Genomic DNA, 25,823 nt, shown 5'->3' with positions numbered 1-25,823 from the left:
CTTCATCATATGGATTAATTCCATATGTTACGCATCATTTTGGCGTGTAACAAAGGGACCATACCGCAAAAAAAAAACTTTAAACTAAAATGTATTCCCATTATTGAATCAAATGAACTGTAGTTCTTTTTGTCTACACAAGCTCTTTTTCTTTCTAATGAAGGAAGAAATAATTATTCAAGTGAGAAAGATCAAGGTAAAAGAAATATAAGATCTTATTATATCACGTCAATTTCCTAAGTGAATCTCAATATGCTTAATTTTCAACAAATAAATAATATACAATTATGATGTGATTGCAAAAGGCAAACAAAAAAAAGTAATTTTCACCAAAATACTTCACAATTTTCGAAAGTAACAAAATTTATGTTGGAATTAAGAAGCCTCCAAACCCACCGCTGAGAAAATTTGGCCACCCTTGTCATGTCCTTTTCCCCTTTGAAACTACTCAATGTAAAAATCTGCCCACAGGTAGGGACTTATATAACACGGTCACGAGAAAGCCAATTAATTATCATAATTGTACAACCTTTTTAAGATTAATTAAACAAATTCCTATCAAATTTGATTCTTAATTTTGATAACATGAAAGTTATATGCAAAAACTTGTGTGAGACGACCTTACAGGTCGTATTTTGTGAAACGGATATCTTATTTGGGTCATCCATGAAAAAATATTACTTTTTATGCTAAGATTATTACTTCTTATTGTGAATATCGGTAGAATTCACTCATCTCACATATAAAGATTCGTGATACTGTCTCACAAGAGACCTACTCAAGTTATATACATAGTTGTCGAATTAACATAATTCACTAATTTTCGATTTCGGCGGATGATTTATACTAAATCTGACACCAAGGTCTCGGATCCGAAGTCTTATAACAAATATTTCTCCAACTAAAAAAAACCTTCACTGATTTTCAAAAAGAAATTTAACTTTAATATTGAAAATATAAAAGTATCAAATTAGTCACTTGATGCCATAAACTTTATCGTCCACTCCACCTATGCTCGTTCCCTTATCTCTTGTTCTTCTTCCTCGTTGATTTTAAATTAAGAAATTGAGAACTTATAGTCTTAATTTTACCTCCCACTTGTCCTTTCAATCTCATATATATATATATATATATATATATGTGTGTGTGTGTGTGTGTGTGTGTGTGTGTGTGAGTGAGTGTTTTGTACATATAGTTGATGTACAAATAATTGAGGGCGGTAATTTGCTATAATTGTATGGCCATTGCAGCCGCCATGAGCAATCTTCAAGAAGAAGAAGAAGAAGACAGACACAGGCAAGAAGATGACCAACACGAACACGACGCGGTTATGCCGGGATTTCGCTTCCATCCCACAGAAGAAGAGCTTATTGAATTCTACCTCCGCCGTAAGGTGGAGGGCAAGCGCTTTAATGTGGAACTCGTCACTTTTTTAGACCTTTATCGCTATGACCCTTGGGAACTTCCTGGTATATATGCATATACATACGATGTGTATATACTCGTTTCTCATTCATTTTCTATTTGTCAACCCCTTTTGCCCATTTCTTGATTTGTAGCTTTACAAGCTTCGCAATTTACATATAAAATTTGTCTTCTCATTTGATATGAAAGTTTCTTGCTAGGTCTGTTTTTGTGTGTCTGATTCGGTTTTTGGTTTGTCAAAGCTTTGGCAGCAATCGGGGAGAAGGAATGGTACTTCTATGTGCCAAGGGATAGGAAGTATCGAAACGGAGATCGACCAAATCGGGTGACGACTTCTGGATACTGGAAGGCAACTGGTGCTGATAGAATGATAAAAAGCGATAGTTTGAGGTCTATTGGCCTCAAGAAAACCCTTGTTTTCTACTCTGGTAAGGCTCCGAAAGGGATCCGGACTAGTTGGATCATGAACGAATATCGACTGCCACACCATGAAACCGAGCGCCTACAAAAGGTGAGAGTTGGATATACAAACTTAGATCCAATGGCACAGTGAACAGGATTGATGGTTAAACTTCCTTTGAATCTCTGATATTCTTTGCAATTTTTTCGATCTAGTTTTGTGATGCAAAAAAACAAAAGCCCAGTACTTAAATATCCAAACTTTGAAGTTTATGACATGAACTCTCTGTTTACTGCATGTTTTTCTTGAGATATACATGTATATACCCAATATCCCAGTTCTTTTTTAACAAGAATACCCAGTTCTTTTTTTTTTTTTTTTTGTAAAAAACAAGAATACCCCTTACTCTCATGAAAACCCTCGTATAATTTGCTACAAATAAGACAATCATCAAAGATTAAACAATTCTTTATTCATATACGCGTGTTTTCGTTTCATTTTATTTTATATTTAACCCAATGAATTGATCTAACAATTTATTTCTCAGGCTGAAATTTCAATATGCCGAGTCCACAAAAGAGCTGGTTTCGAAGACCATCCATCTCTCCCCCGTTCTCTTCCAACAAAAACTTCATCATCAAGATCAAAATCAGCTCAAAATCCATCAAGGTCATTGCATCAAAACAATGGACCAGTAACCGAGTCAAGCCCGAGTAGCAGCACAAACACCGGCACCTCTCTTGCCCTTTCAAACCCCAATTCTTACAGCATCAATCCATTGCAAACTAGTCATATAATAAATCCTACCATAGCACCAATTGCCACTGCAATCTTCGCCAATCGGACCTCGAATCCGATTGATGACCTTCATAAGATAGTTAACAATTACTCTCTCAATCAAGAAAATCATTACAATAATATTAACACCACCAATCTTTTTCCCCACTACTCAACTTTGCAGCAGCAACAGCAGCAGTCAGCAAACGTGATCCTGGCCGGCTCGAGCCAAGCGACCACCATTTTGGATAGATTTTGGGATTGGAACTCAAGCTCCGAGGCAAGCAAACTAGACGACAATTATAACATTTTTAAGTAACTGATATATTGATGCATGCACATTTTATAGTTGATGATGATAATGATATTATTATATATACTTCTTACAGATGACTGATGCGTGTTTGATATATATATATATATATATATATATAAACTTTATGATAAAGATGAGTAAAAAACAACTTTATGTTAAGAAACAGTGCCGCCGGGCGTTGTGTTCCACTTTGTGTTTTAGGGTTTTTGTTTAGACATTGAACTGAAATATAATGTAATAGCAAATAAAAATAATAATAATAATAAAATCGTCATCTGATCTAAGTTAGCAGCTTTTGGCTTTTGATCCGGTAAGTTATCAAGATTTGGTGATTTTGGTTCTAGTGCAATAATCGGAGAAATGACAATTCTAGTGTATTTTTGTTTCTTTTGTGATTTTGATATCAAAATTTGGTGATTTTGGTTCTAGTGCAATAATCGGAGAAATGACAATTCCAGTGTATTTTTGTTTCTTTTGTGATTTTGATATTCTATGATGTCAAATTCTGGAAAAGAAAAAATACATGATGTCGACTTGCTCGATAACATGTCAGCACTCAAGTGGAAACTAACTAAAATTGTCAAAAATTAAAAGATACATGATTATGAATCAATATTGACAACATAGATGTCAAAATCGTAGGATGGTGAATATATAGAACCAAAACAGGAATTTTCCCAGCAATAAGTTGTTTTTTTAGTTCTTTTCCGCGAAAGCGTTAGCATGAAATCAATATTCAACCCTTCAGAAAAAAAAAACTGACTAAAATTAAAAACTTACCAATCTAAAAAAACACTAAAACATGACATGATGATTGTGAAATTTTTCTGTTATTTTTGACTCCTCTTTGTCAACTATGAGAGCTTTCAATATCAGGCATTGATTGAAGAAAAATTAACTCTCCTATGATATGAAAGTTTAAATATGATGCTTTTTTTGTTTTTTTGTTTTTTTTTTCTTTCTTGTTTTATGATGCCTTTTTTTGTTTGTTTTACCTTTTATTTCAGACTAGAGAGGCTTAGCTAGTTTGAAAATTTCTTCCCTTTCCCTTTTATCCTTCCTTTTTCACTTTTTCCTTTTCCTTTCTATTTTGGTATTTGGATGAACAAAAATTAAGTTCCATTCGCTGAATGAGCCAATTTAGTTTGATGATTTGTTCAAGTTATTCTGATAAATTGGTTATTATTTCTTAAAAATATAGATTAATTATATTTTTTATAATTATTTAATTTGGATATTCGAGTTCCATTAATTTGTTCTAATGCAATAGATTGGTTTGTCTATATCTAAATTCTTATGAATTTCACTCGATTTGATTAGTTCAAAACAACATCTTTTCGTCAGAATTTAAAGAATTCGGTTTAATTCGTGATCAAATTGGTGGATTGATAAAAAAATTAGCATATCATGCATAAGCATGTTGTGCTTAACCATAATATATATTAGGAACTTATATGCAATATAGGGGATGAGTATAATTAATCAGGCATAGAAAGTAACATAAATGTAATTTTTATAATCAATTACGGTAGCTTTTGTATTGATCGATTTGATTAGACGAAGATATTAATTTTAAAAAACATTCATCTTGAATATATTGAAATCGACCAGAAAATTATTATTGAAATATATTGCATTTGAAATTTATTTGAATTTTTTTCAACAAAACAAGTTAATGAATTTAAAATTCATCAATTTAAGCACAATCGATGTGATATAAACTATAGATAAATCGTGTTTTTTCGTAGAAAATGGTTTATGTTACACACGCTTAATGCAATAAGATATATATTGTGGTGGTTTACATAATAAATAAAAAAATATGTCGCAATTCGACACATGTTATTAAAATCAACGTTTGCCGAAATTGCGGTTTGGTTTCATATTGGAATAAAAAATAAGGTTCTATAAGCTATATAAAATTTCTAATATATTCTCAAAAAAAAAATTCTCATATACCTATTTGTTTTCGGAAAAACTGTAGTTTTAATCCTAAATATATATTTGTCTATTTGCGATTTGGTCTTTTGTGTTATCAAATTTTAATTTATTATGTTATCTTTATTATTTTTGTAATTTTAATCATTTTTCTAATGTAGTGTTGACATGGAACCTATGTACTGCCTACGTGGCCCATCATACACCAACATTTTTTTTATGAAAAAGCTAAATGGAAATATATAGAACTAAGGCTAAAAGTTGACAACTTATAGAACAAAAAATGCAAATAAACAAATATGTAAGATCAAAATTATAGTTTTCCCACTTTATATATAAAAAAGTGAGAAATGTCTTGTTCGGAAGAAATTTTAAAGAAAAGTATGTCACAATAAATTTATGAGAAAATTACAATTTTGGTTATATATTCGTCTCTTTAAGATTTTGTTATTTTAGTTTGTCAAATTTCTGCTTTAGTTCCACTATCTTTGATTTTTTTACAATTTTAATCATTTTTAAACATGGCTCTGAGTACCACCGATGCAACGTTGATATGGCGTCGGTATGGCTCTGATGTGTGCATTGCCATATCAACTCTCCTGATGAAAAATAAATAAATTTGTCAAAAATTTAAATGTACATGAATAAGACGGAAATTTGACAGCATAAAGGATCAAAATCGCAAAAAATAAAGGTACAAGACCAAAATTGCAATGAATCGCATATATTCAAACATGAAAAAAAAAAGATGAGAAAATTTCTTCTAAATAAATTCAGAAAAAATAAAAATTTAGTCATGTAAGTTGGTCTATTTTAGGTATTATTAATGTAACCTGCCACTGTTTGGTTTTCATCTAGTAACTTATATTTTTTCTTGTTTTGTTCATTTTTTGCCCAAAACCACTAAATCCACCAAATATAACTTATTTGTCACTTATGCTCTTCTACGTGGCTTATGTGATAATAATAAAACTTATATTATGTTTGGATAGGATTGGAGTTTAGAGGGATGAATAAACTGTGAAGACCCAAAATCTTGCAACGGGAATACCTATATATATGTCATAGTAAATTTCAGCTCATTTTGGCACAACATTTTTGAGTTCCATGCAATTACAAAATTATAAATTTGAATAATCATTTTCCCCTCATTATTGACTATTTATCACCATTTTAATAACTAATTTAAACCACAATAAAATTAGTCATTAAACTACCTATATTAAAAGCAAAATAATGAGAATTCAGAGGAGATTAATAATCATGAATAGGTGTTTTTAATATAAGGTTAATGGTCATGAATGAGTGTCATTAAGAGGATGTTAATGACCATAAATAATGACATTTAAGTGAAATAAATGACAATTAATGGAGGCAAATAGAAGAGGCTACATTCGGCCATTGTAGTTATGTCCAAGTGATACCCAAATCGTGACCGAGGTGCTGCCCAAGTACACTCGAATTGCTACCCATGTTCGACCCAAGTTTTACCTAAGTATCGGTTAAGTTCGAATCGTACATTTGAACCAAGTATAAGTGGGTTTTTGCTATATATAATTATTCGTAATTGGATTTTTGTATATATAAAGTTTGACATACTTGTTCTTTGTAAGTGTGCTTATATATATATGTATATTCGATAAAGATTTGCACACTTATTTTGTTCGATAAGTGATATTTTGCAATATATATTTCTTCGTAAGTGTCTTTTTTACTATACTTTTATATACACTTACATTTCATAAGTACTATCTGATGATATAAGTGTGTCCACGTTTGCACAAAAATAAATTATTTATGTTTATTGAATTTCGATCGGAATATATTTGAAAGCATGTTTGAGAAAAATATTTTGAAGTCACTGTTATGATTTGCATTTGAAATGATCAGAAAATTCCGACATTTGATTTGATTTGGTCCTGATGCGATGGGATATAATAACCGATACTATGGCCTCGCCCTTTAAAGTATATAACTTATGGAAATGATCAATTATCCATGTAAAATAAGATGATTTTCAGTGTCATTTGTTTGATTTAATATGATATGATTTGAACATGTTGTCTATATTCGAATTATATACGATATATATATATGTATTTGTTATCAACTAAGATCGATCGGCCCCACTTGCTGAGTATTCCCTAAACACTCACCCCTTAATCTACTATCTCAAGATAAGAATGAAGATCAAGTAGACGAGAATGAAGAAGACATGTTTTGTGGTTGATGATAAAGTTCCAAGACATGAATATTACCACCCGCTTATGTTTTTCCTAAGTTTTGATTCAAGTTGTATAATGCTTCATAACATTTTACTTCGTTTTGGGAATTTATCGCTGTAAGAAAAGATTATTTTGAGTTAATTATGAAATAGATTGATTTTGGTTTATATTGAACTATGAGGCTTTTTGTTTTGGCGAATATGTGATCGTTGAACAACGTCGATGTCGACTAACCTCGGTCCCGAGAAATTAATCTGTAAGAAGAACTGAAGAATATGACTGATCGAACAGTCAAATAAACGTAACTGAATTCTTCAGTTGAACTGAACTGGAAAAACCCTATCAAACTAAAGTATTCATAACAGATAGGACATCAGTTACAACTGATAATGCCCAATTGACCTATAATCAGTTGGCCACGTCATCAGTTGAAGAATCAGTAGACAAACTGACAGGTCGTACCAAAGTAGAACAGTTGTATCATAACATAATAGTCGTAATACCTTGTACTACTATCATATAAAGTAACTACACGACGATTCAACGAATATTTGTCATTAAATGTTCATTAAATACATTCAATACAACCGTTGAGATCAAAGACTATATATAACTGATCGAATCAGCTGAAGCAGGTTGGTGACTGAAAAGGAAGCAAAACACACAGAGCAATCAAACCACAACCTTCAATCATTTGCGATACACTTCACGAGTTGTTAATCTAACAGCTTCAGTTTGGCAGTGTATAAGACCAGCTAAAGTTGAGTATTACAATCTGTTGTAATATATCTAAGTTTTTTAATAAAATCCTATCATTGAGATAGAAGGGGTGACATAAAAGTATTTGAAGTCTCTGAATATCCATAAAAATCTATGTGTTCAGATCATTTATCATTTCAGTTTTACACTATATTTACCTCAAGTATTCAATGTAATTTTTTAGTCTGATTATGAACTTTTAATTGTTGACTGATCTATATTGACAAACAAGATTTAGGATCAGTTTATCAAAGAACCAATTCACTCAACAGAAAAGAGTTCAAAAATCCTAAGTGTTTATTCAACCCCCTTCTAACACTTATACTTCCTTAACTGATGGATCGAACGCTTGCCGCTTTACCAAAAGCTATATCTGGTGGTAATGGTGCAACTCAAATCTTTTAAACTATATAGTAGCTCAATCACCATGGTTCGATCACCATACCAAGCAGGGACAATTATTGCACCCAATAATCTCCCTCCGAATAATTGTAGGATCAAGCGTTTGCCATTTTACCAAAAGCTATAACTGACAGTAATGGTGCAACTCAAATATTTTAAACCTCACGTTAGCTCAAGCACCACAGTTTGATCGCTCTACTAAGTAGGGACAATTATTGTACCCGACAACAGTTTAACAATAACAACTTGAAATGATATTTGCAGGAATGTAAGTGTGTAATGTAATAACACAAATATTTTTATGGATATTTGGAGATAAATCATCTATTTCATTCCTTCTTCTACTTAAGAATGTTTCCACTAAAAGACTTCAATTTTACAAAGTCTTGTTACAACCCAATTTATTTAGGGCATATCATTGCTTAACTGAAATTCTTAGTGATCACTTTACACTTCTGGATATTTAAGAACTATTGGTTCACCAAACAACAAACACAAAACCCAAAAGTCAGACTTGATGACTTGAGTTTTTGGTGTAGTACAAATTTGATCCTTGATGATTTGATGTATTTTTGATAAGCGTGTGTTGTATGAGCAGTCTTGCAGTATTCCTTGTACGAGTGCTCAGAGAATTTGATAATATAGATTCGAAAGATGCACGAAAGTTGTATATATTTGGTGCTTCTTGAAGCCAAATCTGCATATAAAAATATTTGAAAGCTTCCAATGGTGGGATAATGTTTTTCAACGATCACTTATAATTTCCTGACATAATGAACTTGTCTCTTTTAGACGAAGTACATAGCATTAGCTGCTCATTTAATATTTCTTTACTTTTGCAACTTATAGCTCCTAGCTTTTGAAAAACCGCTTTGACTTTGGACATTTTAAAGAAACTTTCTGTCATATCAGGAGTTGGTGGGATACTGTTGCATAACTATAATTGGCAGTGTTCTTGACGATTGGAAGTAAAGTATTTACTTTTCTTTGCATATATTATGCCCGACGGTTTGATAGTAACAGTCTTTATTTAATACAGGGCGATCAGAAAATGAAAGATCTGCAGTTGGTGAAGAAAGAAGAAATGGACAGGATGGACTTGAATAGGTCAATTGAGCAGCTAGATATTGCATCAGCTGTCAGAAACCTGAAATATAAAATAATATAACGACTAGTTTACTGTAACATCTCAATGTTGTTATTTTGTCATTCACAAAAACTTAGGGTAACAGAAATATTTTAACAATTTCTCTTTTTTTGTGATGACAAAACCAAGCTGCAAATATATATAAAGAGTCACATAGAGCAAAATTTGCAATGATTGAAACAAGATGAATTTCATTAAGTAAATGAAATATCATTCTACAGGTGCATTAAATTAAACAAAATAATATTACACCGTCAAAAGAATGTTATTTTCTATGGCTTGAACTACTGCTTCAACCACCTTTTCTTCTTCTTTTAATCTCCTTCATTTATAGTTACACTTGGACTCTACATACTTGGCCCTTTTGGCTCGCTGCTTTTGCTTTTCAAGCTTCTTATAATCCACTACTTCCCCTTTTTTGACATCACCAAGTTTCATATATATGATTAAGAATTTCTGAAATTGGCTGCCAAGGGTGGTCATAATATGATCAAGTCAGCCATTCATTTTCTCATGAGATCGAATTATTTGACTAGATATAGTTACACCCAAATTTTCAGTTTGACGCTCGGTTGCGGCTTGATCAGCGTTGTCTAGCTTGAAGTTATTCTCTAGAGAATAAAGAATACGTAGAACATCTCTAAAAGTTTGTCAAAAGCAACAATATGAGCACGCTATTTGATCTAGACATTGTTGACTGTTTTGGAGAGAATCTTGATTTGCGTGTGAACTAGATCGAGTAAAACTTTGGAATAATTATTGTAGAATTCAGAGTAGATATATAGGTTGGGATCGGAAGAAGTTTCTTCTTCAAGAATTGGAGAGCTTGATTGAAGCTGTAGCTGATGGAAGAGAGGAATAGAAAAGTTTTATTCTTGAGGATCAACAGTTAAGTCACCAGATGAAATTTGTGAATCTTCAAACCATTGTTTAGCCATTTATTTCATACCGCTAGGTCCCTGTTGGACTAGTTAGACTGTCAGGAAAAGACAACAATCTCCTTGTCGAATAGATTTTTAGGTAAAGTAGTTGGAACTTCATTTTTCTGTTAATCGGCTAGAGTTGTTGATAATGATTCCAAAATTTAACTCTTCATCCGCATAATTTCTCCCTTCCTCACTAGAAAAATCTTCAATCATTGGAGTCGAGGGGTCATCTGCTTTGATCGAAGTCAAAATGGGATATTGAATTCACCATTGATCCACAAAGATAAGAAGAATCTCTAGGAGATCTCCAGTTTGCATATTCTGTGGTGAGAAGATGGAGCTTCTTCATTCAAAGGTTCAAACCAGTCCTCTTGACCATCGGTCTAAAAAGTGTGTGTCTCATTAGTAAAAATTTGAGAAAGTTCTTCCACAGACTTTGGTATATCAACCTCTTGAACTGTTGATTCTATATCAATATCAGGATCTGAAATTGATTCTTAGATATTGACAAATTCTGGTTGTGGTACTTCTTCAATTTTTGGCTACTTGCCAGCCTGACTTTCACCAATTTCAAAAACAATAGAAAAGTCTTCTTCTTCAGCTTCTGGCAGCTCATATTGTAGTGCCCCAAAACTAATACACGTATGATTGAAATAATTTATTTATTTAATTAATAATTTTGGTGATGTATGTTATGAATTAAATTATTTTAAATGTATATATTTATTTTATTATGCAATTTAAATTGTTTTCTCGAGTTCTAGTTTTCAAACGAATATTCAATGCCGAACAGAGAAAGGAGACCGGAGACGATTAAGATGTTAATAAAATTATTTTATGAATATATTAATTAAATTAGGCAGTATTTAATTATTAGGTAATATTTAATTATGTGTAGAAGTTTAAAATCGTAGGACTCTTAATTTAAAATTGGAGGGCTTAAATAGTAATTTAAAATTTGAGGGATTAATTATTAATTTAAATCTTGATTAAATAACCTAAACACCTAGCTATTATCAGATTATATATATGAGACGGGGAGTTCTACCCTAATTCTACTTATAACTCTCGGTAACACACAACACGCGCCAAAACACTAAGAACACACACTATTTGCACACCTTTTGGCCGAAACTTTGCATCACCCAAAGGCTTGATTTTTATTATGACGAATATGAAAATGTTTATGCAGGAAAGTTGTGTTATAAACTAGGACTTCAGTACGATAAAATGTATGCTTGTCCAAATGACTGCATGATTTATTGTGGGGAAAATAAGAATGAACAAGCTTGCAAAGTGTGTAACCTCTCAAGATGGAAGGACTTGCAGAAACAAACCAAGAAGTCAAGTAAAGGTGAAAAAAAACGTCTTTTGGTGAAGACACCAACCAAGATATTTTGGTATTTTTCTTTAAAACCAAGATTACAACGCTTACTCAGGTCATCTAAGACACATGAAAACATGCAATGGCATTCTAAGAAACGGGTTTCGGATGGAATCATGAGGCATCCGACTGATTCACAAGCATGGAAAGCCTTTGATGAACGCCATCATGACTTTGTATCTGATGTTTGAAATGCACGATTAAGAGTCGATGCTGATGGCTTTAATCCTTTTAAAAATCAAGGTGTGTCACACAGTAAGTGGCCCATTGTCTTGATGCCTTACAATTTACCACCTTAGGAGTCTTTGAAACCTCATTCAATAATTTTATCCACATTAATTCCATGCCCTAAAGCACCTGGAAATGATATTGATGTACACTTACAACCTTTATTGGCGGATCTGAAAGATTTGTGGTAAAATGGGACTCTGACATATGATGCTTGCAACAAACAAATGTTTCAAAAGCACGCTGCATTACTTTGGACAGTCAGTTACTTTCCTAGTTTGGGATGTTTGTGATGTGAATCTCGATACGAATAAATAGCAAACACGATTAAAACGCAATCGCACCCTCTATTTAATTACGATAATAAGACTCGTGTGTTTTCCCGATCTTTTGAATCAAGTAATTGATGTGTTATTCACCTCTAAACTATGAAAGTTTAGCAACAAATAATCACGAGGATAACAATCGAAATTTGATACGAACCTTCGAAGAACGACGCCTACGACAATCCGCACAAGCACGATCGACAAACGCCACAAAGTTTTAAACTTTGATAAGTTTGATTTGATTTAACAAAGCTAAAGCCTTGAAAAGTTGAGAGAAAAATCTCACAGGTTTGATAAAACTCAAAATAATATGTGTATTATGTGTAAAATTTCGTCCAAGATATGTCTTATATCAAAAAGATAACAAAAATCTAGTTTTCTAACAAAATAAAACTCTAAAGAAGGTAATTTTTCTCGCCCAAAACTCTAGGACACGGACCCCGTGTAGCCCTCCGTGTCCGGGTCCGTGTACACTCGGGACTAAGCTTCAGCTGGAAACAAGGGGCACGGACCCCGTGCTCACCTCCGTGTACGGGTCCGTGTAGACACTGTCTTCGCCAATATAATAGGGCACGGACCCCGTGCCTGGGGCCGTCGTCGGGTCCGTGTAGACACTGTCAATGGGCATCTCAGGCTGTATACAGCACGGACCCCGTGTGCAGGTCCGTGTCAAGGTCCGTGAAGACTCGGTTGATGAAATTAATGCTTGAATCATATTCCTTTGGCCTTCCAACATACTCCTATGCATCACGACCCCTTCATGCATGCTCATTACTCCCTGTAGTGCCTCCTTGAACTTCTTTAGTCGACCCCTCGTGACTGGTCCTTCCGGCAACTGCAACGGATCCCATGCTTTACTTAGAGCTTGGCCGTCCATGTTCGCATCATCCTCCCCTTCTTGAAGAGGATTTGTCCTCAAATCTAGCTCATCACCTACATCAAACAACGACAAGTCACTAACATTAAAAGTAGAACTAATATTATACTCACCTGGCAAGTCGAGTTTGTAGGCATTGTCATTGATCCTCTCAAGAACTTGGAATGGTCCATCGCCCCTAGATAATAGCTTTGAACGACGCTTCTCAGGGAACCTCTTCTTCCTAAAGTGTAGCCACACCCAATCACCCTTTTCGAAGATCACCTTCTTCTTCCCCTTGTTGGCTTGCTTAGCATATTGCTCATTCCGCTTTTCAACATTAGCCTTGACCTTCTCATGCAAACTCCTAACGAATTCAGCCTTCCTTTTGCCATCTATGTTTAACCTTTCACTCACAGGTAACGACATCAAATCCAACGGAGTTAAAGGATTAAAACCATACACAATTTCAAATGGCGAATAATTAGTAGTAGAATGCACGCAACGATTATATGCAAACTCAACAAATGGCAAGCAATTTTCCCAATTCTTTAAGTTCTTTTTAAGAATAGCACGTAATAAAGTTCCTAACGTCCTATTAACTACCTCAGTTTGACCATCAGTTTGAGGATGACAGGTCGTAGAAAATAGTAATTTAGTGCCAAGTTTAGCCCATAGTGTTTTCCAAAAGTAACTTAAGAATTTAACATCACGGTCAGACACAATAGTCCTAGGCATGCCATGCAACCTAACGACTTCTCTAAAGAACAAATCCGCAATGTTAGATGCATCATCAGTTTTGTGACAAGCAATAAAATGTGCCATATTAGAAAACCTATCCACAACAACAAATATAGAGTCCATCCCCTTCTTTGTCCTAGGTAACCCCAAAACAAAGCCCATAGAGATATCAACCCAAGGTTCACTAGGGACGGGAAGTGGTGTATATAATCTATGTGGTAGTGTCCTAGACTTAACTTGTCTACAAGTTATGCACTTCTCACAAATACGCTCAACATCACGCTTCATGTGTGGCCAATAAAAATGTTCATGCAAAGCATTCAAAGTTTTTGACACACCAAAATGTCCCATTAAACCACCCCCATGTGCTTCCCTAACAAGTAGTTCACGAGTTGATGATTTAGGGATGCACAATCTATCTTCTCTAAACAAGAAACCCTTATGCAAGTAGAATTTATCATGTGAACCATGCATACAAGTTTCAAACAAACTCTTAAAGTCCTCATCTAGCGCATACAATTCTTTAACAAGCTCAAACCCCAAGATTTTAGATTCCAAAGTAGAGAAAAGCACATACCTCCGTGATAGTGCGTCGGCCACTATGTTTTCCTTACCTTGCTTATATTTGATCATGTAGGGGAATGTCTCTATGAAAGCCACCCACTTAGCATGCCGCTTGTTCAGCTTTTGTTGCCCCTTGAGGTGCTTTAGAGACTAATGATCCGTATGAATCACAAACTCTTTAGGCCTCAAGTAGTGCTGCCACGTCTCAAGAGTCCTCACAAGTGCATAGAACTCCTTGTCATACGTGGGATAGTTCAGCGCTGCCCCATTGAGCTTCTCACTAAAGTACGCCACCGGCCTTCCTCCTTGCATCAACACGCCACCAATACCTACACCTGAAGCATCACATTCAATTTCAAAGGTGTTAGCAAAATCGGGTAAAATAAGTAAAGGAGCATTAATTAATTTTTGCTTAATGAGATTGAAGGACTTCTATTGCTCCTCACCCCAATGAAATGGAACGTTCTTCTTGATCACTGCCGTCATTGGTGCTGCCAATGTGCTAAAATCTTTTACAAACCTCCTATAGAAGCTTGCAAGACCATGAAAACTTCGAACTTGGCCAACAGTAGTAGGCGTTGGCCAATCCCGAATAGCACTTACCTTGTCTTCATGAACTTGTATACCCTGTGAACTTACCACAAAACCAAGGAAGACAAGTTTGCTAGTACAAAAATCACACTTCTTCAAGTTAGCATATAAATTTTCAGCTCTTAATGTGATTAGAACAAGCCTCAAGTGGTTAACATGTTCATCCAAGTTTTTGCTATACACTAGGATATCATCAAAATAGACCACAACAAATTTTCCTATGTGTGCACGCAAAACATGATTCATTAACCTCATAAAGGTGCTAGGTGCATTAGTCAAGCCAAAAGGCATAACCATCCACTCATACAACCCGTATTTGGTTTTAAACGCAGTTTTCCACTCATCACCTTCCCGCATCCTAATTTGATGATAGCCACTCTTCAAGTCAATTTTGCTAAAAATGCAAGAACCATGCAATTCATCTAACATATCATCTAGTCTAGGTATGGGATGCCTATACTTAATGGTTATGTTATTGATTGCCATACAATCTACACACATACGCCATGAACCATCTTTCTTAGGAACTAATAAAACAGGCACCGCACAAGGTGACATGGACTCACGCACAAACCCTTTATCTAATATCTCACTTACCTGTCGTTGCAGCTCCTTAGTCTCCTCTGGATTGCTCCTATAAGATGGATGGTTCGACAAGGCACTCCCGGGCACCAAATCAATTTGGTGTTCAATCCCCCTCAATGGTGGTAAACCTTGAGGTAGCTCCTCCGGAAATACATCGTCAAATTCCTGCAATAGTGAAACAATAACGCTCGGAAGGGATCCGGCTATATCACTTGTGTTAAGGAGGATCTCTTTGTAAAGAATTAACACAAGTGGTTCATGTGTGTGCAACAATTGTTTCAACTCACCTTTTTGGGCCATATATGATTTCTTTTTGGCCTCTTTCCTCTCCTTTTCTTTTCCCTCATTTTCTTTCCTCTCTTTTTTTTTTGTTTTTATGATTATCTCACTCTTTTGATCACTCTTTTTTTCAGCCACTTCATTTTTGTTTTCAAAGGTCATCTCACCTTTTAATTCACTCCTTTTTTTCGGCCTCATCTCTCTTTTTCTTTTTCAATTGGTCCTCCAATACTTGCTTTGGGGACAAAGGGAGCAATACAATGGATTCTTTCTTTAAAACAAATGAATAACGATTTTTGAACCCATCACGAGTAACGTGCCTATCAAATTGCCATGGTCTTCCCAACAAAATATGACAAGCATGCATGGGCACCATGTCACACAAAACCTCATCCACATATTTCTCAATAGAAAAGGACACTAGAACTTGCCTATTTACTTTCACCTCCGCACAATCATTCAACCATTGAAGCCTATATGGTTGAGGATGTTTTATTGTAGGCAATCCCAATTTCTCCACCATCTCAACACTAGCCACATTGGTGAGACTTCCCCCATCTATGATTGCATTGCAAACCTTACCATTCACAAAACATCTAGTGTTGAACAAATTCTCCATTTGGCTAGCCTCCCCATCCTTGACTTGGGCACTCATGATTCGCCTAGTCACTAGCGCTTCTCCTATAACCGCTCCATATCCCTCATCGGGATCCTCCAACGCAGGCATATCATCATCACTACCCTCGCCATCTCCCTCACTTTGAGACTCATACTGACCATACTCATTCAAAAACATTACCCTCTTATTAGGACAGTCACTAGCAATATGACCCAACCCTTGACATCTAAAACATTTAGTATCTCTAGAACGAGTAGAAGGAATTTCAGTTTTACCTTGCACTCCGTGTCTAGGTGCCTCCTGCTTTGTCTCAATCTTAGGCTTGGTCACCACTTTGCTATCATCACGCTTTGCAACATTTGGTCGCCAAGAGGAAGACGTACCTCCAGTTTGGTTGGTGCGGCCAACTCCATGCCTTTTGAGTTGTTGTTCCACCTTTATGGCCATTTGCACCATCTCGTCAAGGTCCAAGTAGTTCCTAAACTCCAATTGATCTTGAATCTCCCTGTTCAAGCCACAAAGAAAACGAGCCATGGTTGCCTCACTATCCTCCTCAATATTGGCCCTAATCATGACTACCTCTGACTCCTTATGGTAGTCCTCAACACTCTTTGACCCTTGCCTCAAAGTTTGTAGCCTCTTAAACATCTCCCTATAATAGTGATTGGGCACAAACCTCTTTCTCATTACCCTCTTCATCTCATCCCAAGAATTAATGGGTCTCTCGTTATACCTCCTCCTAGTGGTCACTAATTGATCCCACCAAATGAGAGCATAGTCTAAGAATTCCACCACCGCCAACCTCACCTTCTTTTGTTCGAAGTAGTGGTGACACTCAAAAACAAATTCTACCCTCTTTTCCCATTCTAAGTACGCTTCCGGGTCAGATTTGCCATGGAAAGATGGAATTTTCATTTTAATGCTACCCATGTTCCCATCTTCCCTATGCCCATCATTAAATCTACCCCTCATAGCTTCTCCTCTTCCTCTACCAACTCCTCTACCTCTTCCATTCCTACCCCAATTTTCATTTTGACTCTCCTCTTCTCCCCCCAAATCATATTCCTCATCTTCGCCTCTACCCAAGTCTCTAACCTTAGATTTACCCCCACTAGGACTCACTTCAATCCTATCCAAACGCTCATGTAACGACTCCATCTCAATCTTTATCATCCTAGAAAAATGTCCAGTCAACGCCTCCATTTGGACCTTAGATAACCCCGGATTAGAACTATCTCCTACCTCCCTCTCCATTTAATTTCAAATTTTTACCTGCAAGAAAAGGTTAGTAGAAATAAAATAATCCTCACCCAAATGCTCACGGTCACTCCAAAGAAATTCACTCGTCTCTCTGATTTTGTTTGCTCACAACAAATACTCACCGTTCACTCCAAAGGAAAGTCACTCGCACTCAAGTGTATCACTCGAATTTTGAAGGCTCTCTTAGAAGTGCTCAAGCTTTGTATTTGGTTATATCAAACAACCAAGTTTCAACTTGTGAACAAATGCGACCGACTCACTTGGACTGTGTAGACAAGAACTTCGAATATATGAAATAAATTTTTTTTTTGACTGTGTGAGGCAAGTGTATATGATTCACAAAAAGAATAGAACAAAATATCAAAAAGAAATAATGGTGGATTTTCGGATTTTTGGTAATCTTTTTTTTTAGGCTGCGTACTACTTGAAAATCCCAAAAAAAAGACACCAACAAATTTCGAGAATCACAGATTCACGAAAAATTTACGAAGAACAATAGAACAGAACACAGATATGACTGCGAAACTAACAGATAACTAGATCTGCTAAAAGAACGAATGATAAACTTACTTGAATTCAATAAACCCAAAGCTCTGATACCAAATGATGTGAATCTTGATACGAATAAATAGCAAACACGATTAAAATGCAATCGCACCCTCTATTTATTTACGATAATAAGACTCGTGTGTTTTCCCGATCTTTTGAATCAAGTAATTGATGTGTTAATCACCTCTAAACTATGAAAGTTTAGCAACAAATAATCACGAGGATAACAATCGAAATTTGATACGAACCTTCGAAGAACGACGCCTACGACAATCCGCACAAGCACGATCGACAAACGCCACAAAGTTTTAAACTTTGATAAGTTTGATTTGATTTAACAAAGCTAAAGCCTTGAAAAGTTGAGAAAAAAATTTCACAAGTTTGATAAAACTCAAAATAATATGTGTATTGTGTGTAAAATTTCGTCCAAGATATGTCTTATATAAAAAAGATAACAAAAATCTAGTTTTCTAACAAAATAAAACTCTAAAGAAGGTAATTTTTCTCGCCCAAAACTCTAAGACACGGACCCCGTGTAGCCCTCCGGGTCCGGGTCCGTGTACACTCGGGACTAAGCTTCAGCTGGAAACAAGGGACACGGACCCCGTGCTCACCTCCGTGTACGGGTCCGTGTAGACACTGTCTTCACCAATATAATAGGGCACGAACCCCGTGCCTGGGTCCGTCGTCGGGTCCGTGTAGACACTGTCAACGGGCTTCTCAGGCTGTATAGAGCACGGACCCCGTGTGCAGGTCCGTGTCAAGGTCCGTGAAGACTCGGTTGATGAAATTAATGCTTGAATCATATTCCTTTGACCTTCCAACATACTCCTATGCATCACGACCCCTTCATGCCTGCTCATTACTCCCTGTAGTGCCTCCTTTAACTTCTTTAGTCGACCCCTCGTGACTGGTCCTTCCGGCAACTGCAACGGATCCCATGCTTTCCTTAGAGCTTGGCCGTCCATGTTCGCATCAGTTTGTCTGGATGGAACACATATGCAAAGAATGGATGTCTAACATGTGCTGATAAGACAAATGCATTGTACTTTAAGAATGGCAATAAGTGGTCATTCAGAGGGCACTGTCGCTTCTTATCTCCAGATACAGAAATTCGAACAATGGCAAGTTATGGAAAGCCAGAGCTACGTGAGTTAGATATGTCTCCGTTGTCTGGATCTGATGTCCTTAAAATGACTCTAAACAAAAATGTCTTGTATGGTAAGAGTAATGCATCGAAGACAACTACACGGATAAAGGGTCAATTGAACAAATGTGGCAAAAAAGAAGTATATTTTTTATTCTTCCTTATTGGGAGTTAATTTGATCAGACATAATTTGAATCTCATGCATATTGAAAAAAATGTTTGTGACAATATCCTAGGTACACTTTTAAATAATCCAACCAAGAACAAAGATAATGTTGCCGCGTAGAGATTTGAAAATTTTAGGCAATATGAAATAATTATGGCTGCATAAACAACCAGATGGTACAAATTATTTTCCAACCTCTTGTTATTCTTTGAGTAAACCCGAGAAGAAAATATTTGTTGGGTTCTTAAATATATACGTGTCCCTGATGGTATGTCATTTGACATTTCAAAGTGTGTTGATGTTGGATGTTGTAGAATTATGGGTTTAAAAACCCATGATTGTCATGTCATTATGGGATATTTCTTTCCAATTGCTCTTCGTCGAGTGTTGTAAAAAAAATTTGTTGCACCATTAATCATTTTGTGTGAATATTTTAAGGCAGTTTGTGGAAAGTTATTACGAGAAAATGAGTTACAGAAAGCTGAAGAAGGTGTTATATTGGATTTATGTCAGTTGGAAAGAATTTTACCACCATATTTTTTCACAATAATGATGCATTTGGTGGTACATTTAGCATATGAGGCAAGAATAGCCGGACCGGTACATTATCGATGTATCCAATAGAAAGATATCTTGAGAAACTTAAAAATTTTGTTAGAAATAGAGCACGGCCAGAGGCAAACATTGCAGAGGTATATTTGGCAGATGAATGTTTTGTATTTTTTTCTCGTTATTTAGAGGGTGAAAACCCATTCTATAGTAATGAAACAAGACACAAAAAGACATCAAATTTTGAGTTTCTTTCATTGCCAATGTTTCCACAAGTAGGACGACCTACGAAAGGGCGCAAGTAGTCACCTTGGATGTCAAAACTCTAAATCAAGCTCACATATATATATTCTTTCTAGATATACAATGTTGAACCCATATCGTGAGTATGTAAAAAAAAAAATTAAAAAATATTATTTTTATTGTTTTTATCATCAATGAAAGTTTCTAACTTTCAGTTCCTGCCACTATTGAACAAAGAATTTAAGAACAAGTTGAATAGAAGACATATATATGGGCGTTGTTCAACTAATTTTGAATTAGATGATTTGGTACAAATGCGATTTGCGGGCTATTTTGCAAAAAAAAGTAAGTAATTTATGATTATATATTTGTACATCAAATGTTCATCGATAGAAATATTAATTTTTTAATATTTATATATGATAATTATTGAAATTTTTTGTATATTGTAGGCTGATCGAACAAATGAACAAATTGATGACTAAGATCTAAGAGCTCTTTCATGTGTACAAATTCTATTGCATTTCGTTATCATGGGTTCAATATAAATGGTTTTGCATTTCGCACAGTGGAATCTGAACAAAACAAAAAAATATGCCTGCTCATGATAATGATGATCACGAGTCAACTTATTATGGTCGAATAACTGATGTTATCTCACTTTATTATGGTGGTCGTGGACGAATCGTTCTTTTTCAATGTAATTGGGTTAATGTTACTAATGGAGTGAAAATTGATTTGTTAGGATTCACAATGGTGAACTTTTCGCATTTAATACATACAGGAGAGCGTGAAGAACATGAACAATTTATTTTGGCTTCACAAGCTCAAACGTTCTATTATATATGTGATCCAAAAGATGAGAATTGGTATTGTGTCATTTGTCACACACCAAGAGATATATACAATATGGGAGATGAAGATGATTTTGATACAACACATTTCATTCATAATAATTTTTCTGGTGTGCAGTCATTGTTAGGTGATGTAAATAGAGAATATATTGAGTTGATAAGAACCGATGTAGAGTGTTGAAACTTTTCAAGTTTGCAATCTTGATTTGATGATAACAAAACTTATTAATTGTGTTACTAATGATCTACCTTAGTTATGCAGAATCTAGGATCACTCTCGAGATGTTTACATCGCAAAACTGAAGTCCCAACTGATCACACAAATTAAATCAGTCTAACTGGCTACGTCATTTGAGCAGTACAGCTGGTTGACCAGTTGATAGGTGATTCAGCAGGAAAACCTCAGAAGCCTGGCCAGCCGAAGGAGTGTTAAACTGATGAAGAAATCCAGCTGATCAGTCCAACTGAACGAATGTGAAATCAGTTCTACTGACGAGTCAACTGATTTCACCAGCCCAACTGAAAGATCAGTTCAAACTGACCAATACGAAGCATCAGTTAGAATCCTTCAGTTATGGTTGATGATAATTTCCTTCGAGTGGATTCCAGCTGTGCGAGAAGGTACAAAGCCATTATCCAGTCAAAGGACAATAATGGACGTTGCATCAGAGCATTAAAGACAAAACGCTTCAGAGGGACAGTCAAAAAGACGAGACACATAGTCCAAGAAGCCGATTCAAATGCAACAGATACAATAAATGAGTCTCAATGTACGATCAGCTTCCTCCGCCTATATAAAGAGAAGATCGGTGAAGACTCAAATAATAGAAGGAGCACATATACAATACTAGAGAGAAAAGGGCACGCTCAGTTGCATATCAGCTTTCAGAAGCACTTAAGCCCAAAGGGAATTCTTCATCGTTGTATCAGCTTAGTTTAGAAGCCACTTTCCCTCAGTTTGTGAGAACATTCTTGTTCAGTTCTCACACACATACTTACTCTCAATACCACCCAAAACAGTCTTGCACAAAGACATTAAACTTGTGTATGTAGTCTTTCTCACATAGACGTTAAATAAGTGTTGGCTGGAAGTTGCTGTTTTCAGTCGTAGCTAGGAGTTCAGTTTAGGTAGTGGATAAGTCCTAGCTGAGTGGGCTTGTACATGTAATTTTGTAAACCAAAGTATTCTAGTGCATCCTATCCATGGAGATAGAAGGGATGACGTAGGAGCAGTTGAAGTCTCTGAACATCCATAAACATATCTTGTGTATTTAACTGATTAACTATCGCTTTAAAATCATTTTGATTAGTTAGAGTGTTCGTGTGTTCAGTTGTTATCATAACTGAAATAAAAGAATGCAAAAACTAGTATGTGTTCTTTCAGTTAGTCAGTTTACACAAGTTAAAATACTTTCTAACATTTCAGCTTTCTTTACGAAGGATTACTTCGAGTTTCTTCAGCTTGGTTTAAAACCAAACTCGATTTAATTCATCGATGTTGATAATCTTAGAACACGAGCTATTGAAGCTCATTGAAGGTTGTTTTGTGCGAAATGTCTTCGAAGGCGCTAGCACAAACGATCCATCATAGAGGGATCAAAAGTTGAGGACATGCCAATACTGAACAATGAAACAGATGATGAAAATTCATGTTGATTTTTTTTCTCCTTGTGAATCTTTTGCTACTCTAATTTATGTATATTAGATCTCATTGACTTATTGATTGTAAGATTCAATGAAAAGGGGTCAACTTTATCGAGAAATGCAACCCAAACTTTCAAATTTTGTGAGAACGATTGCTCGGAATGGAAACTTGTCGCCCCTTAATTTTTTGGACTAGAGGAAAATACCTAAGAATCGTTTGGATCTTACATGGGGATCTGTAACTATAAGTTGAGAATCCTTTAGTTCCAAACTTCAATTTGAAATTAATATAATGTGTTTAATGTTTGTAGGCACGTTTTTGTATCCCTACTCGCCACAGAAATATTGTGATGCAAATAATGGGAGCTGCATGGAGATAATGGAGGACTCAAGTCAAGGCAACATCTTATGACACAAATATTCCTTTAGATGAGCTTTTGCAAATTCGTCCTGTCCCTCATAAGATGACACCCGAGGTTTGAGAAACCTTTTGTGACTATTAGAAGAAGAATGAGGTAGAAATAATAAATTTATTGTTTTTTTTTAAAATGGATAGATAAGTGTTTATGATGTATTTTTTTGTAAACTTATTGCAGAGAACTTCAAAAATTAATAGAGAAAATGTTAATAAAAAACGATGACGTCATGCACAAGGACACATAAATATTCCAACTTTGGAACATAAATTTGTAAGCATTATATATAATGATTGTTTCTGCAAGTTTTATATGATTTTAATTCGTAAGTTCTATATTTTTAGGGGATTTTAAGTATTGACTAAAGTGAATAGAATATATTTGGTGTTAGTTAAGTGTGATGGCAGAATTTGCTGCCAAAATTTGTTGATTAGTTTAAGGAGAATGGCATAAAACCTACTCGTATTGAATTATTAGAATTAAGTTGTCGCATTAAAAAAAAATATAGGTGCTCCTATTGATGATGAAGCTATAAGACATGAGGTAAGAAATTATTTCAGTTGTTTTAAAATGACTTTTCAATATATTTTTAAATTTTATGGAAAATTTCTATGTCAGGCTTTGTTGAATGAGGCTATGAAGCACCATCTCCAAGACATACCGGAGGGAATAGATCCAGGACAAGTGCATGAGCAAGCATTTTGATAATGAGCACTTTTAATTTTGTAAAGTTATAAATTTTATGATACTAATTATTTTTTATGCAGCGATGTGTTTGGGCATGAGCATTCTGGGCGAGTTCGATGTTTAGGAGATGGTGCATTGCCTAGCCAAGTTTTTCAAGAGAAATATAAGCATAGCCATTTCCAAGGATATGACAATGCTTTAGATGTTATAGAAAAATTCAAAGAACGGAAGAAAAAATAAAAGATATGGAAGCAGGGAGGCAGCACGAGAAGCACAATGGAAGGAAGAAATAGTGCCAAAAGAAGCAGAGAGAGAAGCACAAATACATGCAGAAATGGAAGCACGTGAAGCACAAAGGCAATCTGAGATGGAGCAATCAATGAGGCGGATGCTGGAACAACAATTACAAAATTTTACCCGTAGTATGCAAAGTATGATGGTCAGAATTGCTGTGGGATCTCGAGGGCCCGAAACGTTACCAGGAAAGGTGTTAACATGTTTGATATTAAGCAGCCGTGCCTTTGCGACCCACAGCACCAGAACAGGGTAGCACCTCCGGAGATCCAATGGATGTTACTGCTACACCCATGGAGACTTTGTTGAAACGATTCCAGTCTTTCAGACCACCTACCTTAAGAGGTACAGAAAATGCAATCGAATGTGAAAGCTGGTTGGAGGATATTGAGATGTTATTCGAGTCTCTGGAATATAGTGATGAAAAACGAGTGAAACTCATTGGCCATCAATTGCAAGACGTAGCTAAGAATTGGTGGTTGAACATCAAAAGAGCATTTGAGCAGCGTGGCACGGAGATTACATGGAAAGTGTTCAAGACAGAGTTCTATCAGCGATTCTTTCCTGTATCCTACCGTAAAGATAAAGGCGCTGAATTTGCAAACCTGAGGCAAGGGCAATTGAATATTGAAGAGTACGTTGCTAAATTTTCTTCCTTGCTTCGCTTTTCACCTCATGTTTCAAGTAGTGATGAGGCCGTAGCAGATCAGTTTATAAACGGCTTAAACCCCGATATCTTTACCTTGGTAAATACTGGGAGACCCAACAATTTCGTCGATGCATTGAACCGTGCCAAAGGAGCAGAAGCAGGATTCCTTAGGCAACGGAGCGTTCCGTATGTTGCCCCGAGCCCGAGACCGCCACAACCTCCAGTGCAACCTCCTCCTAGATTCGATAGCGGCGGTAGTAGTAGCGGGCGGAAAGATCAGTTGAAAGCGAAGGGGAAGCAGTTTAAAAGACCCGGGAGCAGTTCGTCGAGCTCCAGTGGATCGAGACAGAGTGGTTTTGAGCAGAGTGCAAGGTATACAGGAGTTTACTGCAATTCTTGTGGGGGTAGACAAATGATATTTAAAAAAAACTTATATAAATGCATGTCGTAAAATCCCCTTTCTTTTGTAGATGACAAGTGTCATGTCAGAAATAATGCAACAATATCTGAGTATTTCTTCAAATGCTTAAGAAAGTATCCATAGATCTCCTTGAGAGAAACCACTATTAGAATTTTGGAAAAAGATTTTGGATTTATATTAGGGTTGAAAATAAATAATATGTTTTTAGTTGACTGATAAGTTATTTTAGTTGATAATGATTTCGTAAGGATTATATACTGGTTTTTTTTATATATATATATATATAATGGAATGTCATTGTTTATTTCAACTATTTATTATATTGAGTTATGCAGTGATTTCGTTTAGAATGAATTTTTTTTTAAAAAAAAATCTATTTGCGATGTCTAGTGGATTGGATGAAAAATCAAAGTATTTATTATAAATTTTTGGAATAGAAAATAATTAATTTGTTG

The 25,823-nt window shown here is 35.4% G+C and overlaps 1 protein-coding gene across 1 annotated transcript; it reads left to right on the top strand.

Moving 5' to 3' along the window:
• Window positions 1–1,181: 1,181 nt before the first annotated feature.
• LOC140809239 (uncharacterized) lies at window positions 1,182–2,995 on the top strand. The gene is made up of 3 exons (XM_073166788.1): window positions 1,182–1,469; window positions 1,668–1,936; window positions 2,373–2,995. Exons 1-3 carry the CDS (start codon window positions 1,238–1,240, stop codon window positions 2,919–2,921), a joined length of 1,050 nt encoding a protein of 349 aa, XP_073022889.1. The 5' UTR covers window positions 1,182–1,237; the 3' UTR covers window positions 2,922–2,995.
• Window positions 2,996–25,823: the final 22,828 nt, after the last annotated feature.

The sequence above is a fragment of the Primulina eburnea genome, chromosome 13, assembly GCF_022965805.1.
Source record: "Primulina eburnea isolate SZY01 chromosome 13, ASM2296580v1, whole genome shotgun sequence".
NCBI classification, from domain to species: Eukaryota; Viridiplantae; Streptophyta; class Magnoliopsida; order Lamiales; family Gesneriaceae; genus Primulina; species Primulina eburnea.
The sequence above is the reverse complement of the archived record's forward strand: the minus strand, read 5'-3'. Positions and strand labels throughout refer to the sequence as shown.

What these genes read in the sequence shown, in the direction of transcription:
- LOC140809239 (XM_073166788.1), top strand. Translation starts at nt 1,238, where the DNA reads ATGGCCATTGCAGCCGCCATGAGCAATCTTCAAGAAGAAGAAGAAGAA. An exon ending in TGACCCTTGGGAACTTCCTG is followed by an intron (nt 1,470 to 1,667) that starts GTATATATGCAT and finishes GGTTTGTCAAAG; the next exon opens with CTTTGGCAGCAATCGGGGAG. An exon ending in AAACCGAGCGCCTACAAAAG is followed by an intron (nt 1,937 to 2,372) that starts GTGAGAGTTGGA and finishes TTTATTTCTCAG; the next exon opens with GCTGAAATTTCAATATGCCG.